Source organism: Mercenaria mercenaria, chromosome 14 (genome assembly GCF_021730395.1).
Source record: "Mercenaria mercenaria strain notata chromosome 14, MADL_Memer_1, whole genome shotgun sequence".
NCBI lineage: Eukaryota > Metazoa > Mollusca > Bivalvia > Venerida > Veneridae > Mercenaria > Mercenaria mercenaria.
In genome coordinates, this window is record NC_069374.1 from 14,686,443 (window position 1) to 14,709,802 (window position 23,360).

At 32.4% G+C, this 23,360-nt stretch overlaps 1 protein-coding gene across 1 annotated transcript; it reads right to left on the reverse strand.

Annotated features, from left to right (window-relative positions):
- Positions 1-11,443: 11,443 nt before the first annotated feature.
- LOC123526434 (uncharacterized) lies at positions 11,444-22,945 on the reverse strand. Its single transcript, XM_045305577.2, has 2 exons — positions 22,700-22,945; positions 11,444-12,600 (listed from the first exon to the last, which is right to left on the reverse strand). The coding sequence occupies exons 1-2, from the start codon at positions 22,707-22,709 to the stop codon at positions 11,612-11,614; spliced, it is 999 nt and encodes a 332-aa protein (XP_045161512.2). The 5' UTR covers positions 22,710-22,945; the 3' UTR covers positions 11,444-11,611.
- Positions 22,946-23,360: the final 415 nt, after the last annotated feature.

Consider the following 23,360-nt stretch of genomic DNA (forward strand, 5'->3'; position numbering starts at 1 on the left):
TGTACATAGTACATTGTCATATTCATACAAATATAAACAACATTAACACAGTCACAATGATATATTAAAGAGATGTCACTAATCATGGACATAAACATACAATATATATTATCAAAAGAACATAATCTTGAGGATGAACAAAGCAAACATTTGTTTTTTATGCATTATGTATAGAATTTCTTATAATAAGTGCCTCTTTTACGAACAATGAAACCTTACACAAATCTTGTTTATTAGTAGTATTCAGTAATTCTAAAAATTTATACATAGACGGCTTTTTATAATAGTATCGTTTAACATATTTCTGTCTTAAGTTTTCGAAGGTAGGACATATACAGATAAAGTGGTACTCGTCTTCTATATCATTTAAGGAGCAATATAAGCATTTTCTTTGGTTTCTTGGAATATTGTTTCTAGCATAACGTCCGGTTTGTATACGTAGCGGATGGGCTGAGAGTCTCAGTCTACTAAAATAATGCAAATATGAATTTGGTAGTATGTCTAAATATTTTTCATAATACAATTGCGATTTATATTGTCTATAATTTACAAGAACTGAATTTCTTTCTATCGATCCATGCCATTCTTGTATAAAATTGTCTATAACTCTATTCTTAAAAATAACTGGGAACATCTTGACATCAAAATTATCACTGTCAAATATGTATCCAAATCCATATTCATTTAATAACTTTTTAATATTCGATACCCAGTTTTTACAACCTTTATTACAATCAAGTAAACCCTGTTCGTACATTGTCTTAATCAAAATATTGTTAGAATGTTTTACTTTACACCAGTATCTTACCATTCTAACATATCGTGAAATATACAAAGGGTACCGGCCAAGTTCAGCATAAACACCGGCATTGGAGGTATTTGGTTTAACTTTAAGCAATTTCTTACAAAATTTAAGATGGATTCTCTCAATTTCTTTAGATTTGGTAAAACCCCAAATCTCTGATGCGTATCCTAATACTGAACCAACAAAAGCATCAAAGAGTTGGAGCATTACCCTAGGTTTTAAATGGTACTGTTTACAGTTGTATAGTAATGTATTCATTGCCTTTAGCGCCTTGCCAGTGAGGTGTTCTTGGTTTAAAGTAAAATTTCCTGTGTAGTTGAATACAGTTCCAAGATAATTAAAGTCATCTACAGTTTCAATGATATGGCCATTATAGTTCCAATGTTCGGTGGGTAAAAGTCGTCCACGTTTACGAAAAACCATAATTTTTGTTTTACTTGTATTCACTTTTAAGCCCCAGGTATCGCAATATGTATATAAGAGATTTAAATTTTTCTGCAGTTCACAGGGGGATTTTGCTAAAATAGCCATATCATCTGCAAACAAGAGTAATATTAAGACTATATCATCAAACTGAAGTCCAGAGTTAATACTGTCTTGCAAATGCAATTCTAAGTCTTCCACGAACAGGGAAAATAATAAAGGAGAATTTACCTCCCCTTGACGCAATCCAATAGCGTACTGGAAATAATCAGAATAACTGTTACATGCCTTAACACAAGACTTTACCTTTTTGTACATATCCCTTATAATACGTAAGATTTTGCCTTGAATACCAGTTTTATAAAGTTTTAACCATAAAGCATTTCGATATATGCTGTCAAAACACTTCATCATATCTACATAGGCAACATACAATCTTTTATTTTCATTTAAATATTTCTGTACAGTAGACAATAAAACAAATATTGCATCTACAGTGGATCTCCCTTTACGAAACCCGAACTGTGCATCAGAAATTACGTCATGATTTTCACAAAAATGTTCAATTCGTTTATTTAGTATAGTTGTAAACAATTTTGATAAACAGCTTAAAAGCGTAATACCTCTAAAGTTATTTACATCGTCAGTTCTACCTTTTTTATAAACAGGTATGATAACACCTTCACTCCACTTTTCGGGGAAGTAGCCGGTGTTTAAAATCGCATTAAAAATATCACATAAATGTCCAGAAATTACATCTATACTTTCTATGAAGTATTCATTCATTAAAAAGTCGCTACCCATGGCTTTACCTCTTTTTAATAATTTTACAGCATTCAATATTTCATTAACTGTTATAGGCTGGTCTAATTCAGGAAATGAGCAGTTTTCCGCATCAAAATCATGATCCTTACAAAAGGTTTCTGCGTCAGCATTTGTACAATTTGTTAAATCATTACTAAGCTGAGAAAAATATTCACGAAATTCTTCAAGCGTAATGCCTTCACTTTTAGTAGATTTTTTAGGTTTAAAATACTTCCAAAACTGTTTTGGGCTACTTTTCTTCAGCATTTCTATATCCGAAGTTTTTCTATAAAAGTACATTTTTTTCTTTTTTCGCATAATATACTTATATTGTGTTTTACACTTGCAAAATTGTTCTCTATTGTATGTAGTTTTACTTGCGTTAAAAGCTCCTAGAGCTTCTAAATATGTTTTTCTTGCATCTTGGCATTCCCTATCAAACCAGTCTGCATCCTTAAAACAAGATTTTTCATTAAAAGACGCTTGCTTGGGATGTACATGGAGTTTTGAAAATAAAGGGTCAGCTACATTCCGCATTATATTTGTGAAACTATTTATCGTCTGATTAACTGATTCCCTACTCGATAAATTAATATCATTTATAATCTTGTTAAATTCGGGCAATTTCGCAATCAGACTAGCGCGAAATGTGTCCTTGTGAAGATCATTCCACTTGTACTTAAGTTCATTGGTACTGGCTTGATCTGTTGAACTGTTGTTACAATACAAGGTAAAATGTAACGGTGCGTGATCACTCCATTCATTGAAACATTCAATAGCAAAATTACCAATTTGCGAAAAATTTCTCTCATTTGTTATTAAATAATCAATTACAGATGCCCCATATTTCGACACATAGGTATAAGATTCAGTATTTCCAATTCTACCGTTAACTATACGTAAACACAATGACTTACAAAGATCAAGTAATTTTATACCGTGACCGTTACAAGTTTTATCGACTGAGGCCCGGTACATGTTCCCATCGGGAATGTAGTCATCATCGTCAATAGTATTATTGATACGGTCAAGCACAATAAAATCGTTTTTATTCCCAACTCTACTATTTAAATCACCGGTCAAATACACTTTTCCTAAATTTTCAAAATAAGAAATATCATTTTGAATGGTGTCAAATAAATCTATATTTACAACATTGTACGCAGGTGAATCTTCACCCCAAATATAAGCCCCGCAAATGTATACGTCATCTTGTAAATTAAAAAAGTCACGATCTAGTTTAATCCATATAAAAGTATCCGAATGATTCCTTATAACGTCTATACCGTTATTTAAATATTCTCTATAAAATAATGCTACACCGCCACTATGACGTTTAGCGTTTCGGTGCTGAAACTTTCTATAGAAGTTATGCGAAATGAAACCATTTAATGAAATATCACTAGTAGAACATGTCCAGGATTCATACAAAAAACAAATGTGATTTTTCGCTAAAATATTTACAAAGTGGTCATTGTCTTTCTTTTCTTGCGTAAGTCCGTTAATATATCATGAAAGTATGTGTAGTTCACCCCCTTCGTATTCCTATTCCTTTACTGGCTTTCCATCTACGTACAGAGTGTCATATGCAATCCATGAAGTTTTCCCATTTTTCCTATGCTCTTTCATCTTAGGTACTAACTTTTTTCTTTTTTCGATCACCTCTCTTGGGAACTGTTCATACATTCTGCAGCCTGTACCTTCCAAAGATTTCCACTGTTTTCTCACGAGTTCTCTTTCCTTAAACAACGCAAACTTTGCAACAACATTCCTGGTTTTACCCCTCTCTTTCTGCCCCATTCTATGTACCCTTTCAAAGACAATGGAATCCGCCGTCTCCTTAGCTAATTTCAACTTATTTTGCAAATGTTCTCGTAATTTAATTTCAGTGTCTTTAGCACCCTCGTATTCTTCTTCTGAGATGTTTGTGAATATCAAATTGTTCCTCATTGATTGCGATTGTAAGTAAACAAGATCCTCCCGCATATCATCTCTGGACTTCTGTAGGTCGATTACTTTACTACTGAAGCGATCAACATTGAAATCGACGCTCTCTGTTCTTTCTTCTACAGTGTTTAGCCTTTCCTCGATTTTCTGATTACGGTCCTCAATTATAACCCATAGTTTATTTAGTTCTTTGTCAAATGTATCCACCTTTTTCTCTAACTGCTCTAAAGTCCCAAGCCTTCTGTCTACATCCTCAATCTTGTCGTTTATTTTGTGCAAATATGCTAATATATCTGCATTACTATGTCCAACTAAATTGTTTGCATTATCCGCCATATTTGAGAGTTCCGGTTTATTTGAATCTCCACAATTGAAAACAGTATTAGCGTCTAATTTAGACTCTGTGTCATAAAGTACTGAATTAGTCTGATTCAAAACTTCACTTAATAATCTATTGTCTACTGTATGATCTTCTGTTAAAACTTCACTTACTAATAAACTGTTGTATTCTGCTTGATCATCCGTTATATCCGTTGACGGGCCTCCTGATTTGAAATTTTTGCTATTGTTCAAATTGTCAATATCACTTCCACTGCTTCCTCTATATTTACGCTTTTTATATTTTGTCATGTTAACAAACCAGCAATAATTGTCCAAACTGTGCACAAAATTGTAAACAAAACTATCGTACTTCAATCTTTTACACCTCGGACGATGGTAGTGACAACTCACTGTATACTATATAATTGAAATACCTTAACATTTGCCAACACGTTCACTAAGTAATCTTGAAATAAAATTATGGTCTGACTTTCTGTGTGTATTCGTTTTAATGATTAGAAATATAATTGAGAGTGTCCATATATCGGCATTTTTTATTTTATTTTTTTCTGTTTGAGAATTTTATTCCAATAATGATCCTAAATTTCATCAAAAATAAAACATACTTTAATAAGTAGTGACGAATTCTTTTCATTAATTCTCATCATGGTTGTTGCATTTAGTTGTAATTCGATTTATAAAAACAAACAGGTATCTTTATTGTATTTATTTACTATTAAATTGATACAGTTGTGGATAAAACGTTGACATATTTCCGGGTAGTAACCAAAAAAGGCTCTAGGGTTTTAAACATTGTCTAGGCATTTTGAATGTAAACGCTGTTTAATACGTTAGGTCAGAAAACTTATTATCCCAGACATAACTAGGCAGGCCACAGCTACAAATATTAAGGATCTATACCGATGACCAATTTACACAATTGGGATAATAAACAACAATGTGTGGAAAATTGCATGTGTACCCGGAGGAGTATATTTTAGCACTTGTTTTACCATGAATAAATTAGAAACTTCCATTTTCAATTTCGTAAAACTGAAAACTTTAGAAAAGTGACATAACTGGCTTGATTAGTGTCAGTTACATGATTTACAGAAACAAATGAAATGTGCGCTTTCGTGCGATAGGACAAACTACCGTATGTTACAATTGTATCTTCCTTTTGTCATCTTTACTATAATACAAAATACAATATCGGAGAGAATATTCTTAAAATACCATCTGTATATTTGAAAACGGCCGTTAATCTATTTTGTTATACATGTATGTTTCTATGACTTGTCATCTCTCATTTTTTTTTCAAAATCAAATCATAGTTTAGTAGCTTAGTGCTGAACTAATACATATTATAATAATTGCTTAAGATGATAGCCTTATACACACACATATATATATATATATATATATATATATCAAAACTGAAATTTGAGATCAATAGTGATGGAGTGCTTTTACATGTATAGAATGTATTTTGCAAATTGTGTTTTTTTGAGTGAAAACTTTGTTTTTCAGTGTCAATTTCTTTTGTTGTTGCTGTTGTTTGCATTTTTCTGTTACAAATAAATAAAATGATCAAACGATGTGTATTAAAACTGTACATATCCAGTAATACCTCATGTCTTTGCTAAAAGATTGTGTGTTGCTGTAGATAAAAACATTACAAGGTACTTGAGTATGGTGCTAAAAATATGCTAAAAATAGCATACTGTGAACACTGACAGTGTAAACATATTGATTTATTATAGGGCATCTTAAGTCAATAGTGCTGCGCATGGCATAAAAGAAGACTTTGACATTTTGTCATGTTACTTTCTAGTTTTATACTGCTTCATTACTTTCAGTAAATGTGAAATATTCATATAAAGATCATGTATAAAATTCAATGAGTACACACTTTTCATCAGGTTGAATCTACTGTCGTCGCGGGTCCTGTTTTGACGATGACCTATTTCGACGCCATCTTTGTTTTCTTTCTCAATCGCGCAAGCGACATCGATGACGTCACTTACTATACACACTAGTGTAGTATACACGTGTTATTATCGCTTCGATAAATATTTACTGGCAATAATATTGATTAGGTATGATGCAGCTATATGATATTAAATATAATTTTTTAAAATGGTGATTTGTTATGAGAAAATAAGCTGATATATAGAGTCTAGAGTCTTCTAGTAAGCTGCATAATTATGCCTGGACCTAGCTCCATATGCGCTTTCTTTTGAAGTCATAAACTTTACTTCATATAAAACAGCCAAGTATTACATTTATATGAATGTGTACACAACTGAAAAAGCATTGCATTCATTTTCTTAAGTAATAGTTAGCATTTGGTTATTACTCATATTTGGCTTTCAATAACTGGAAAGGGAAAGCAATAAAAGGAATTTATGATTATACACAAAATATGGAGAAGACTGAAAGCAGTAACTGATCATTGCAATAATAGCAGAATACTTTAGCTTATGATTGTCAAAATTCATTGTAGATTAATAGATGATCTCTTTCTTTAAGGTGCCAGTAGGTTAAATGTCAATATCACAGTGACCCTAAGACTGAAATATTTTATAATCGAAAGTTGAATGATACTTAATTTTGCCCATGGTCATCAGGCTTTAAATGTAACAGATGAATAATATCGGGTCAGTAGATCAAAGATAAAGGTCACAGTGACAATGAGATAAACAGTGATTCAGGTTATATAAGCTTGAAAACACTTTGACATACTATGTGCAGTAGATAACCACTATAATAATTTGGCACATAGGTCAAAGTTCAAATTCAAACCATACTGAAAATAAATGTAAGTTACATGCCCAGTCACCACTCACAGGCCATCATGGGAGACATATAATTTTCTTTTTCTTCTGTTGCCATTGTTATGAGACCAGCTCTTAAATTGGCTCTCTTCGAAATTGTGCAGTTTCTACTTATTTTTCTCCAGTAATAGTACCTTAACCTTTAAAACCTACATTTACACTTCTGTTGCCATGGCAACTAAATATTTTTATACCTTATTCGCATGCAAAACGAAGTGAGTGAATTTAAATCCATTTTATCACTGCTAACCTGTTACCATGGCAACTGAAAGGCTATTTTCTGCTTTCTTTACAGGAGCATTGTGAATTGTCAATAATTATCAATAATTGTAACAGTGATCAGCCCATAAATGTCCAAAAATCAAAATATTGAAGCCATAACATGCAAAAAAGTTAAAAAATGCTAACTTTTAGCCATGTTGCCATGGCGGCCAACAGTAAAAGTACACCTTTTTTATTCACAAATATACCAGACCAAGAATCCTTCCTCTGTACATGATTTTAAATCATACTTTGAAACGTTAACAAAAATAAAACAATAAAATATTGTTTTTTTAAGAATTTTTTTTGTTTCAGGATTCCAAAGAGTTATTTCCCTTAGTTAGAACCGTTTCTATACAATTCTGTTATCGGGTTATACATGTTTGAATAGCCTGATGGGTTTACATTAATATTTTAATTAAACATTTGTAACAGTAATCATTTATTATTTTGTTTTTCCAATTTATTTACTTATACCCCCAAGATACGCTAATGCTTTCTTTCACAACAGCACATAATACAAACATTAAATTTTCCATAAACAATTGTCCTTGCAGATTTTAATATTTATTTTTGGAAAATACATGCATTTAGGTAAAAAAAGGCATATACTTTACCATCATTTTGGTGGGGGCCAAAATCGGCCCAAATCCTACGTACCTCTTGAAGTTATAAAATACAGAAAAACATGAGAGGTATTTTAAAATTTGACATTTTCCTCAATAAGTCAAACATTTACAAAAAGATGATGCAATACCTGCATTGATACTACAGATACGTTGAGGCCCATATGTCAGTTTGTGACACCTACTTAGACGATAGGCTGGTTCTGAAACTATAAGAAAGCCAACACAAAATTACATTAACATGTTGGATTAAAAAGAATTTACAGTTGAATGATGACTATTTGGTATTTCAAGGATATTGTTTCCAAGTACTCAAGTAGCAAAAACATTAACTTCTATTAGAAATTCTGTTTTTCTACCAATCTGTCTAAATGACAATATAATTGTTGTATTACCGTTGATTGTTCTCGAACGTTGAAGCCATTTAAACTGTACAAAGTGTGGGGTGATTATTATGTCTGGTTTAATTATGCCCCCGCCATAAAATGGGAAGGGGAGGCATATAGTGTTACCCCTGTCCGTGTGTATTTTTGTTTGTTTGCTTGTTTTTTTGTGCTTTTGTTTATTTGTGTGTTCGAAAAGGGTGGTGTTCGTGTCCGGGCCATAACTTTGACATGCACGGTCCGATTTCAGAATAATTTCAAAAAAGTGAAAAGCGTAGATAGACAATATGTCATGCGTAAAAACCGTTTTACTAGCTCAAAAGTCAAGGTAACAGTCCATGGTTGATCTTAGCCAATTTTCACTACATATATACTGATAATGTGTGTTCGTGTCCGTTCCATATCATTGACATGCATGGTTCGATTTCAAAATAATATGACACAAATAATAAGCATGGGTAGACAATAGGTCAGTAGCAACAACCAGGGCTGGTATTCATAAATCTTCTAAGGGGAAATTTTCCCTAAAGGACTAACTAATGGAAAAGTTCCAAAGCATATCGTCGAGATAGTTGGAATTTCTAACAATATTGTCATATACAGTCTGGCATAGTTATGAAGCTTATCAATAAATATTATAAAGTTTACACTTTTCTTTTGTGCTAAGTTGTTTAGGAAATTTTACAAAGTTAAGAATTTTCTTAAGTTTTCTCCTTAGGAACTTTATGAATAGGGGCCATGGTCCATAGGTCTAAGGTCAAGGTCAAACTTAGAGGCCAGAGATCACATACTAGAGTGACTTTGTCCTGGGCATGTCTTCTTCATGCATGGAGGATTTTTTTTAAGATTAACTTCTCTTAGTTGTTACTATTAATAACTTACTTATATTATAATTGACTGTAGGGAAAACCCCACAAGGCTACTTTTCTGTTGTACAACATAGATGTTTCTTTCAAATTGTAGGTGTATTTTAAGGTATCTTTACCTGGTAAGGCGTTTTTTTTGTGGACTTAGAATTACAATAATTATTACTACACAACAACAGAATTAAAATTCCATTTGCAAATGTTTTTTAGTTTGTGGGCAGCACCATGCCTGTGACCTTTCTCATGTTGCGGGGACATCAGTATATATAAACTACTAAGTACGCATATGAATATGAGTCGATATATATATATACACACAGGTATGGACCTGTTAAAGTCGAGAATATCTTCCCCTTCGAAACGTTTCTACGTTCTATGATTTGATACAGATATGGAAAAGTTATAAGACTTCTTGTTATTAGGACTAGCAGAAATACCTTAAATGTAGAAAATGCACCGTAACCGTAAAGTCATACATGTGAAGACAATACATTTAGTCGTCGTATAATGTTTTAATGCAAAAATAGCGACAATACACGTTTGTTTAGTGTATTAATGTCTGCAGAAGCCATTGGGATATTTTTGTGACCTCGACCTTCGATATCGTTCACAAACATTTCCGCGGGCTTCTGCAGATGTAATACACACAAAAACGTGTTTATCCCTTCATTTTCACGTTGCAGTTGTCGTTATGCGACGTCTGGAACCATGTAAAATAATCAAAATTATTTTGATTTGTTTAAGTTGTTATGTGAGGTCAGAAAGTACATTAGCATTGACATATGATTACTAGACACGCCAGTTAACATCTTCCAAGTTGATATATATTGTTGATGCACGTTGCACTAGTTTGTCATGTCAATACGTCAGAAATGCACCATGGTTATATATTGTTTTAGATATTTCGTATATTCAGAAAGAGTCTAGGACAGTCCGAGTGTGCACCGGAAGTCCGAGCAGAGACCTAGGAAATGGGTCTCGTAGATATTAAAATATTGAGAGACAATGTAGAAGATTAAGTTAGGTTTTAGATGTGAAGCTTGTAAAACTAAGACCAAGAAATTAGAAAATGATTTACTAATGTTATGTACAAAATACTCTACTGTGTAAATAAACATAAAAATGGTTCAGAATGTGTTGTTGTTATGGACCGACCACGTTACAACCTTTTCAGAAGATTTCACATGGGATTACTGTTTTGCATGCCTTGTACATATTAATGTTTATGTGTATATGAATACTGTTTAGTATAAACACATTTATTCTCAATAATTAACATATTTGTGTTCACATACATACGTTAGTGCTCTTCTCTTGAATACCCTTAAGTTGTGGTCAATCACATTTTAGCAACATTTTATGACACTTTTAAGTTTTCATAAATTATGTTAGAGATTCATTAAAGAAACAAAAAAGAACCATTACATAGACTTAGATTCCTATTGAAAATGTGCATCCATTATCATTTCATGAAATCTTTCAATTACTGTAATATAAAAGTATTAAATATGGGCCATTTCTTTTGATTTCAACATAATTTATAGCTTTGCATTTGACAAAAATTTAGATATTTCAATAACTTGAAATAAAAGGCAAGTTTTACACAAGCGCAACTTCCGAATAATTATTGCAAACGTGCAGAATCACTTCAAATGGAATACATGCATGGATTATTCGATATTTCAAATGACGCTACAAACTATATTATAAGAGAGACACATTTAATTTTGAATATATTTTTTCTTGTGTACACAGTGCACATTTTTTATTATTTGATGGACATCTTGAAAGGTTATATAAAATCATTATTATTATTATTGAATAGTTGCTATTAAATTTCTTACACAAATATAAACTAGGCAATTTTCGTGCGTAAAAATAACAGTTGAGGCACATCTTATCAAATACGTGAAATTGCAGATCACAAACTTTTATCGATACAGACTGCCTCGAGTTAATTCTTGCCAAAATTGACATACATTCGGTATGGCAGAAATTTTAACGGCATTTGCTTTATCAAAAAAGCTATATACTGACGAACATATATTCAAGAAAGTATTATTGGCATTAAAAGTTATTGCGACGTGCGTATAATTTAATATGAAAGAAGCGCCGTCTGACTTATTAAACAGCATGCACATTTTAGCAAATAGCTTATAAACGTATAGAAGCGGAGATTGTATGGGAATAATGTATTTAACCTATATGCTTCATTACAAGTCGAAAAAAAAAGACATAGAAAATAATTTAAAACTGTAAAAAACGTCGCTGGACAGGTATTTGCCGATGACAAATGAAAAAGGCCAATAACAAAGATCACACAGACGGGAACAGATTTTTATTTGTGCATTTTGCTAAGATATTCGCTGAGTCTTTCATGGTCTAAGGTCAGTGTTATATTCAGCCGAATATGCTTCTTAAAGTCTACATTATACCTTGTGCCATGCGACATTAGATGATGTTTTACAACCCAGGAAGACAGTTTGGTTGATCGCTCAGGGGAGTAAACTTTTGTTATCCAATCATCAGCCCACCAATTGTCAAGATATGGAGGGTAATAAAAATCGAAAATTTCTAAATGAGAACGATGAACCATATCATGTGTTAATATTCCAGTGTTTCCTTCATGACACGTTGGCCCAACGACACCTATATTTGGGGGAGTGTAGTTTTGCAGAATTGATATCCCTTCCGATGTCCATTTCTGAGTTTCCATGGAACTGTCATCGTTTATGCGAACAAAGTAATCCATGCCATCTTCATAAGCTTCTCGTGCTATTGCATTAACAGTTTTTGTAAATGTTCTACTACGGGTCACAACAGTTTTAACTTTATCAAACATAGTTTTCAGTTGATGTTTAACAGTTTCTAAATAGTCACCTTTATCTATTCCAACATACATAATATATGTATATTCCTCTTCCATAGTTTTATATAGGGAAGGCAAGCAAATAGTTGTTAAACTCAAATTTTCTACCAGCGGATTTTTAATCTTACGGGTTGACGACGGGACTAAAATGCCAATTTTTATTGCTCTTTTATGTATTTTTTCAGTACTATTGTATACATTATTCATACTGGCATTAAAGGATTTAAACAAATAATCCTTGTGAAATTGGCCGGTGGCGTTTGTTGATAAAAGTGAATCTTTTCCTTTTATAGATGAACTATTTAAATCTGCTAATTTTTCAAATGTCTTTGAAATGCTGGCAAAATGTATTTGGTGAGGGACATAGAATAGTGATAAGAACAACGTGCAAATTATTGCTATCCAGATTACTTTGGTTTTCAAAGTCTCTATGAAAGAACACATTTTGTCTTCACACACTGGAATAGAGAAAAAAAGAAACATTTAAGTATCTCTAAAAACGAGCTTACGACTTCAATACAAGAAAGCTAAAAGTTAATCTTTTTAAGATTGAACATCTGTGTCTTTGTACAAATCGAGACACGTTCATGTTTATATATGATTTATATATTTCAATAGGTATAATGTTATAGCTCATATTGTCATGTACTGCATGATCTGAGAATTGAATAAACCTAAACTTGAAACTTAAACATATTCAGAATCATGATATTGTAAAGTGAAACTTCACATTGTTTTATACATCTTTTCATTTATTTCACAAAACCCTGTTCATTACTATTTTTCACACGTTTACAAAATTCTATTACAAACTGTATTACCAGAACAGAACAGAACATATTTTATTTCTCACAAAAACTATTACAGTTTCTATCGACAAGCAATAACATTTTAATATTCATTTGATAACGAAATTGTGACATTAAGAATACAGATATGTCCAAATGAATGGATGGAAAATATTTTCGGATGAACATACATAATTAACAGCGGTTTGATGTGTGTCGATATCTGTATAATAACATATATATATATACAGTCTAAAGCTGATATTTCTTCTAGTATCACCTTCATTATACAATATGTTTAATAGTTACTCTTGGACAGGAACGAATATTATACATATATAAATATCTGCCCAAAACTCACGATATGTCTTATGATCTGGCATATTACACAATTCACTCTAGTGTTTTGTAAACAGTAGCCTTATGGCATAAAAACAATATACTTCATTATAATAAAACCTGTTTCTCACTGCAAGATCGCAGTCTACTATACACATTCAAATACTGGAATAGTTTAATACATGTACAATGATGCTTTAGAATAAACGTTATATTTACAAATAACACAAACATAATTACCGGTGTACATAGAATAACTCATATTACAGTCTAAGTCTACGTATTTCAAGTGTTTCCTGGATAAATTTAGCTTACATATATAGTTCTGCTTTATTTTTGGTTGATAACAGTATGTGACAGGACTGGCCGTACCGGCGACAGTAACCATCAGAACAAATCAACACCCTTTACATTATTTACAAATTTATTTACATAAGATGATTATTAACAATGAATAGATGATATGAAAAAAATTGATTATAAGAAAGAAAGAAAAAAAAATCAAAGTTCAGTATCACCAGATACAAAGTTCGTATAGTTCAATTCTAATGTGACGTGGCACAGTTCTTTAATTTAATTGCGAACTTTAAGTAGCACAAACAATATATGACGTATCTTTAAAACAAGTCCCTTTAAACCGTGAATACGTTGATTCCGTATTGGCTCCCTATAGTGGTAGGTGATTGCATCCCTGAGCTGACTTCAGAGGATAACAAAAATTAGCGTCTTTGCGGTTTACGGCACAACCATGGGACGAAAGCTCTGCGCTGGGAAAATCACATCCAGGCGAGTGAAGACAAGTGAACCTCTGGCATTGTACTTCCGGGTTAGGACATCACCAGGTAAAATCTTCTGGCGGAAGAAGCTAAAATATATAACATATGGTAAGCACCATAGCAAAACAAATAAATCAGGGCATAAAACTGCTCCTTTGGGTACACCATACCTCCGTAGGCTCCCATAAATAATACGTGCTACTTATACAAAATATATGTGCTACTAAGTTCAGACGTCACGTGATTAAAATACGTCACTAATTACTTCCATTATTACAAAAATTACTTACTTAAAAGACTAAAGTTAAAGTATGAAAAAGATATAAAAAAATTATGATGAAAAAATATAGTAATGGAAATGATAAACTGCAGCTATTATTTACAACTACAAATTAACAAAATTCAATGTAAATCAAACGTAATATCATAGTTGGCATCCATATCATATCTAATGCCATACACTAAAACGGACATTGTATGTATATGCAATAGGCTGGCACACAATTTCATATTACAATAATATATTACATACATGGCACTAGACTTGCCATATAGATTTATACATAACAATACAATGTAGTAATGGCGTTCCATAATAAACAAAATGTTTGACATATGTTTTTGAAACAGAGTACTTTATAAATATCATGTTACAAATTTCAGTACAAATTTTACATCTTATATAAACGAAACATTTTAGATTCCTCTTTCGAAATAATTTAAAAAAGTCTGAAAAATTTAATAAATTATCCTGACATACCGAAACTAGCCAAAATCACATGCCGAAAAGTAAATGTTACAGAATTCTGTAGAATGCACAAAAATTAACCAAATAAAAATCGTGATGCAAAAATCATATAAAAATCTAACAAATAAATATCTTACCTCGATCGAGCATAAATTTCTAGCAAGAAAAATTAATCAGACACAGATTCGTCTATAATGTCGGAAGGTGGTGTGCGCAATATCTAGTCCAGTCTATTTAAAGGGTAATGTCCCGCCAAATACTAAATTTCATGGGACTCACGGCTAAGCCATGGACTATGACTATTTCTATTTTCACGGGATTCACGATATAGCCGGGAAATCTGACTATTTTGGCGCGGTTTGAAATTGACAATTTGAGGCCCATTATAGTGGTTTTGGGGATAAAAACATAAATTACTGAAGTTTATAAAATATTAACCTTCTTATCACTGAACCGAATCTAATGAAATTTACATGGAAATTTAAGTTATGAAATACAGAAAAACATGAGAGGTATTTTATGCGTGAAATCTGACATTCACCTCAATAACTCAAAAATTTACAAAAAGATGATGCAATACCTGCATTTACACTACAGATAAATAAGGCCCGTATGTCAGTTTGTGACACAGTTGGGTGAACTTAAACATACTTGGTCTAGATCTATAATAACGTTTGATATATTTACGCCTCACTTGTTCATACGGGAAACATTTAAATATAAAATGAAATTCATCTTCAATATCGTTGCTATTACATATTTGACAAAACCTTAAATTTCTGTCTATTCTGTCTCGACCATATCGGCTAGTCTGTATTCTAAGACTATGAACAGACACACGAAGTTTTGTAAGTGCAATGCGCAGATTGCGAGACACAATATTATTTAAATATCATGGTTCCAGTTCAGAATCTAATGATTCTTTAACACTTTTATACAGAGTCAATACTTCCATACTATTGACACCATTTCGCCATTATTGGGTAAATTCGTCGATCAGACGTTGTTTAAACATAGAAATAAATGCTGAATCTACATTCCTCATCAGATGCCTATTATTTATAATGTCATTCCATTTATACAAAAACCCGTATAAAAAGATCTTTAACATGAGTAAACCAATTTACTTTACCCACAGCGGAATCATTAATCTCTGAGTTTACAGTGGTTTTAATTATAATATTATTGCTCTGGCATAGTTTTAACCAATATTTTACAATGCGCACATACCTATTAATATATAAAGGGTACCGTCCCAATTCCCCATATACTGCAATATTACATGTGGATTGCCTAACTCCCAACAATGTTTTGCAAAATTTAATACGTAAAGTTTCCAACTGTTTGGACTTGAGAAGTCCCCATATTTCACAGCCGTAGCTAACTGTGGAACCCACAAAGGAATCAAAAAGTTGCAATGCTAATTTTGGCAATGTTTCATGTTTCTTTAAATTGGCCATTAGCGTGTTCATAGCTTTAAGGCTTTTTCCGTACATAGTCTTGGTGTTTAATGTAAAATTCCCTGTATAATTCAGAGTAACCCCTAAATAATTAATATCATGTATAGTCTCTGTAATACAAGAATTGTTTCCATAGTACCAAGATTCACCTCTATGCAAGCCTCCACGTTTTCTAAACACTACACATTTGTTTTTTTCTACATTTACTTCAAGGCCCCAAGTATTACAATAGTCATAAAGTGTGTCTAGAGATGATTGCAAATCAATAGGTGTTTCAGCTAAGATTACCATGTCGTCAGCAAATAACAATAAAATAAGACATAAGTTCATTTAAAGAGAGCCCAGCATCTATTCTCTTTTGCAAATACAATTCTAAATCTTCCACAAACAAAGAAAACATAATCGGGGAAATTATCTCCCTTTGACGTAAGCCGACTGCAATTTCGAAGTAATCTGAAAAACTACCAGTATCAAATAAACGAACACATGATTTAACTGAAGAATACATACTTCTAACTATGCGTAATATTTTTCCGTTAAGACCCATGTTATACAATTTATACCACAATGCGTTTCTATAGATAGAATCGAAACAACGTTTCATATCAATAAAACAACAATATAAACGTTTGTTGTTAATAAAGTTTTGTATCTAAGAGTTTAGTATAAAGATCGCGTCTACAGTTGATCTATTCTTCCTAAAACCAAACTGTGCATCAGAAATAATGTTATTATCATCCGACCATTTCGTGATGCGTGCAGTTAAAACAGAAGTAAATAATTTGCCTAAAATGCCTAATAAGGTAATACCTCTATAATTGTTGACATTACATTTATCTTCCTTTTTATGTAACGATACTATAATACCCTCTGGGAAACAACTTGAATTCAGAATATTATTAAACGATATAGTAATATGTCCAGCTAAAATCTCACATGCTTCAATAAAATATTCATTTAACAACTTGTCTTCACCAGACGCTTTGTTTCTACTTAAATGTTTTTGGGGGTTTTCTTTGCATTACAAACTTCTATGTATGATATATATATCAAAATCATGCGTATTATTGAAGTTTTCAGATTGTCTGTGTGTGCTGTTATTTACGTTTGAAAACATATCTTGAAAATACAATTTAAAATCTTCTAGAGGAATATTACTAGTGCCTGCAGGCGTACTACTTTTAAAGTACCTCCAAAACTCTCGAGGTTTACTCTTTTTAAGCCGTTCAAATTCTCGGGTACGTTTAAATTTATACGATCTACATTTGCGTTTGATAAGTTGTTTATACAATTTTTTACATCTACAAAATTCTATTCTATCTTGATCACTGTGTGACCGATTAAAATTATACAAGGCTTCTTTGTAAACGCCTTTTGCTGTTTTACATTCTAAGTCAAACCATTTGTTACTATTATCTGAACATGTTTCATTAAAACGACGTGTCTTAAAGACAATTCTTTTAAACAGTTGATCCGCCACTTCTCGGATGATATTCGTAAAGTCGTTCACCATGCTGTTCATTGATGTCACATCCTCAACCCCGCCCCTCAGAATGTCGTTGAACTTTACCGTATTTTCTACAAGTCTTGTCCGATATATTTCTTTATCTTTATCACGCCACTTTATATACTCCGTTTCGTAAACCTTATTATCAAAGTCTAAGTTACTGTGATATAATAAATTAAACGTTATTGGAGCGTGATCACTAAAATTGTTAAAATTGCATACCTTAAAGTCATCGATAATCTTGAGGACATAATCAATTACCGTTTCTGTTATAACAAGTATACGCCCCCTTACCACAATCACTGCCTAAGCGGCCGGTTGCAATTCTAAGTGATGTTCCCTGGCATAAATCGAGAAGTGTGTTACCTTGTTACCTTGTGAATCGCTTATTTTGTCCATAGAGAATCTCGGGAGGGGTGTGTTGGAACAGTTTCCGGGACTAGCCTGTCGCACATTATGTAATCAGCTTTACACGATGTCCGAGCATTGCAATCACCAGCGACTAGAACTGTCCATTGGCTTCGAAATAAAAATATCATTTTGCAAACAATCAAACAGATCAACATCTATAATATTCGTAATCGGCGAGGCGTCGTTCCATAAGTATACTGCAGCTATATATAGGCCTACATCAAATTTCATGCAGAAAAAAGGCTTTATCAAATTTCAACCACACTATGGTATCGTGGGTATTTTTTACTATTGATACATCCCCTTTAAGCTCGTTGCACACATATATAACTGTTCCATCACTGTTTCGTTTTGCATTTCCATGGTAGAAATGAGTAAACGCTTGGGCAAATTAGACTCTTTAGAGAAAAAAGTTGATACTTTTTACAATGATTTAAGGATAGACTTTGGATACACATCAATGACACATCCAAAGCAACACAGGAAAGGGTTGATCGAGTTGATGATGACCGTGTAGCTTCTGCAGAAATAGATCTAGAAAATACCAAATATCACATGGTGAACCTTGAAAAGGAGCGGGACAACATGAAACATGAGTTGGACTATATAAAAGCACAGAGTATGCGCAATAATTTAATCATAGGAAATGTCCCAGAGGAAGTGAATAAAACCCCAAATAAAACTGAGAAAATAGTCCGTACTTTTATGAAGGAGAAGCTGAAGGTTGCCGATGAGTTAGCTAAAAGTATCAAGCTGGAAAGGGTACATCGTATAGGAGTCATCTATGGCGATGCAAATGAATCAGGGAGAACCGGAAATGGAGTACAAAGTCCGGGCCGCGGAGAATAGTGTGCAAATTCACATATTACAAGGACAGTGAAATGATTAAAAAGCAGAGCAAGCACCTGAGGGATTCTTCTTTCTATATCGCGGAGCAATATCCACCGGAAGTAGCTGCCAAACGGAGACGTTTGGTACCAAAGATGAAGGAAGCGCGTAAGTCGGGGCATCAGGCATGGATATCGTATGATACGCTTTTTGTAAACGGGAGACCAGTAAATGATGCATGTGGTGGGGAGGGGGGTGGGGGAAGGTGTCAGGATGGGCTGAAATGTTTCATATGGAATTGTAATGGTTTGAGTGCTCTTAACAGATCAGACTGCGAATTTGTAAATCTGTTGACGGGAAATGATATAGTTATTCTGACGGAGTCCTGGTCAGGTAAAAGTAGTAAAATAGACCTGGCTGGTTGTTATTGTTATAATTTCTTTAGAAAATTTAAGCACATTAAAAAACTTTACCTTGCCTAACATTGCAATAATATCCTCAGTTCTAGCCCCCATTCGTAAAGTAGCACCATTGTCACTATGTCCCGCATTGGCTTCCATAGTTACGTTTCTATCTATTGTAAAATCTATCTTTTCTACTTCACTAATCCGAGATGTATTTACTGGTGAGAACGTTTCATCATTGTACAGTATCGAGTTCGTTTCATTCAAAATTTCGCTAATTGAACACTTTGCCGTCGGCGAATCTGAACTTTTAAATATTTTACTGAGATTTAGGAGTTCATCGTCACTCGCACTACTTCTTGTCCTTTTATTTTTCCTTTGTTTTCTATTATTCTTTTTCTTATTTGTCATATTTAAAAGATAATATCTTCTTCACTTAGGATTTTCAAAACACTTTCGAATGATCTAAAATACGTTATGAAAATGTTTAAACTTTTTAGATACATCCAATAATTGATCCCACTCAGAAAACACGTCCGTATCCTATCGTGTCACACATTCTTTTAATTAAAAGAATATAGTCATGTTAAAATATAAAATGGGAAGGGGAGGCATATAGTGTTACCCCTGTCCATGTGTGTGTTTGTTTGTTCGTTTGCTTGTGCTTTTGTTTGTTTGTGTGTTCGGGAAAGGGTGGTGTTCGTGTCCGGGCCATAACTTTGACATGCACAGTCCGAATTCAGAATAATTTCACACAAATAATAAGCGTAGATAGATAATTTGTCATGCGTAAAGCCATTTGACTAGCTCCAAGGTCAAGGTTTTTATTATATATTTTTTTTAAATATGGTAATTGAATATCTCATGTTTTCGTTATTATTCTTTTTGTAAATATGATAATTGTTAATACCGTTATTATTAATAATACTATTATTATTCATTCTTATATAGCAATAAATCATATCTCAAGTATTTAGTTTTAGCAATTAATGTTGTATATCCGTGCCCACATTTAGATTATGACGAAGAATCAAACACTTCCTGTTGGGTATGACACAGAAACAGCTCGCGTGTTTACCGACAAGCTTATCGCATACACTGTTTTCTTTTTGTCAAAATATTGTTTGTAACCTATTTTGTCTGTTTGAAAGAATATTGCGATAAATGGGGATTAACGGTTAATGAAGAAAAAACTAAAGTTATGGTGTTTAGAAAACGAGGCCGTATAAAAGAAAACGAGAAATGGTTTTATAATAATACACCTTTAGAAATGGTAGAAGAGTTTAACTATTTAGGAGTCGTGTTTAGCTCTTCAGGAACTTTCAGTGTCAACCAGAATATGCTCGCCGGTAAGGGTTTAAAAGCAATGAACATATTATTATATAATTTGAAATACTTTGATCTGAATCCGAAAATATGTTGTCAATTGTTTGATGCATTTGTTGGGGCTGTTTTGAATCATGCATGTGAAATATGGGGCAATACCAAGTCGAAAGAGTTAGAACGCCTGCATTTGAAATTTTGTAAAAGACTGTTAAATGTTAAAATGTCTGCTAGTAATGCAAGTATATATGGTGAATTAGGCAGATATCCATTGTATATAAACAGGTATATCAGAGTAATCAAATATTGGATAAAAGTAATCAACTCAGATAATTGTATTATAAAGTCATTATATTCAGAGGCTTTAAAAGACTGTAATAATGAGAAAAGAAATTGGGCATATAATGTTAAATCATTGTTATACAGACATGGTTACGGATATGTGTGGGATAATCCTTCAGCAATAAATCAAAAGCTATTCCCTGCTATATCTAAACAAAGACTAATTGATATGTTCAGACAAGAGTGACATGAGAACCTACAAAATAATAGAACATTATCGCTATACAAACACTTGAAGAAAGATTTTATGTATGAAAGTTATTTAAATTCAATGAACAGTAAATATTACAGAAGTTTACTAACAAGACTTAGAACATCGACACATACGCTTAGAATAGAAACAGGCAGATATGGTAGAAACAGGATAGAGAGAAATGAAAGACTATGCTTAATATGTGACAATAGAAGCTCTGACATAGAAGATGAATACCACTTTGTTTTAATATGTACAAAATACAGCGCATTAAGAAAACGTTATATTGCAAAGAGATATAGAAGAAATCCTAGTATGTGGAAATTTATTGAATTACTGAACTCAACAGATAGAAAAACTTTAAATAACTTAGCAGCCTTTATCAAAAATGCCATAAATATACGATCTGCCACTATTAACAATATCTTGTGATTATGAGATAGAAATATGTTTACTGTTTTATTTTAGTACATATTATATATTTTGGTACTTCTATAAAAAAAATTTTATGAAAATGTATTATGCTATGTGCATTGATGTAGCCAACAATATTATTTTGATATTATTTTTGTTCATCCTCAATACTGTACTTTATAACACTATACCTTCAGAACGTTATATGATATTATGTATATATGTTTTTTTGACCTTGTATTAGATTGTAATAGATTTATGGACGAGGAACCATAATGGCTCAAGTCCTTAATTAGTGAAATAAACTATTCTTCTTCTTCTTCTTCTTCTTCTGTTGGCTACGTGTGTATTAGATAACTTTATTGAGTTACACGAGAAAATGCACATCCTTTTTTCATGATGATCTGATTAGAAATATTCATAAAGATTAAATTATGAAATAATAAGTTCCCAAACGTGGTTTATCGTTGAATAACCCGAGTTTTGAGTTCTTATGCGTAAGAATATATCACGAAGGTCGTAGGCCTGAGTGATAAATTGTTTCGCATTAGAACGAAAAACTCGGGTTATTCTACGATAAATCACACTTGGGAACTTATTATTTCGATTCTAACACGGCATACTAGTATCAGCAGTGTTAGAAGAAATGGTAGCTACTTTTACGACCGCGCTACGCACCTGGATCGGATGACGTCATTGCACGCGAGTGGTTTATTGCAGAATAACCCGAGATAGATTTTGCTCTGCATGTATGTAGAATAAATTATTGACATGTGATAATCAATAGAAAACAAAATTGAGTTTGTCTACATTGAGCTATCTGCCCATTATTCTCTTCTTTACTATTATTTATTTGATATTTCTAAGAAGAAGTAATATACATTTTTGTATGAATGTATGTTGAATACTATTATAAACGTATCTCCCTCCGTACAAAACGAGACATGTTCGTGTTTATATATGCTTTATATATTTCAATAGGTATATGTTATAGCTCATATTACCATGTATTAAAATGTGTTACCTGTCAACATTCTATTTACACTTCAGAAACTATATGTCCAAAGCGTCCTTGTTCACGTCCATCATTTTTTTTTAAAAATTACATCGCACTTCACATTTGAATTTTATAACATTTTCGTTTTTGTTATTGACCAGAATCTGTAAAGTTTAGAGTCTAATAAATTCTTATTCTTCTTCTTTAAAAGAGATTAACTGAATTTAAACATGAAAAACACATGTTTTTAACAACTTCCTGAATTAGGTATTAATTAAAATTTGTAGGGTTTGAAATGGTTAAGAAAATATAAAACCATTTTTTTAACCGCGGTGCATTAAAATGTCACGAATCGTATCGTAGCATTTAAGCAACACATTTATCTGATAAACTTGGGTATTTTATCAACCAAATTAATCTTGTGACATTTCATAGTTGCACCAATATTGCTTATTGCAAAATATGAAATACTTTAGGGTTTTGAAGTACATATATCATTTACCGTAGTAATTCATAAGTTTGTTTGGAAATTAAAGTCTGTCCCACCTAATTTTGGACCTCCGATAATTTATTTATACTGTATTTAAAATTGTCAAAATGGCATCGTTAATACCGGAAGGTTAATATCTCTTGGCACATTTTCCATTTTCTTGTAAAAATGTAAAATAAAGTAAAAAATCAAGAGTTC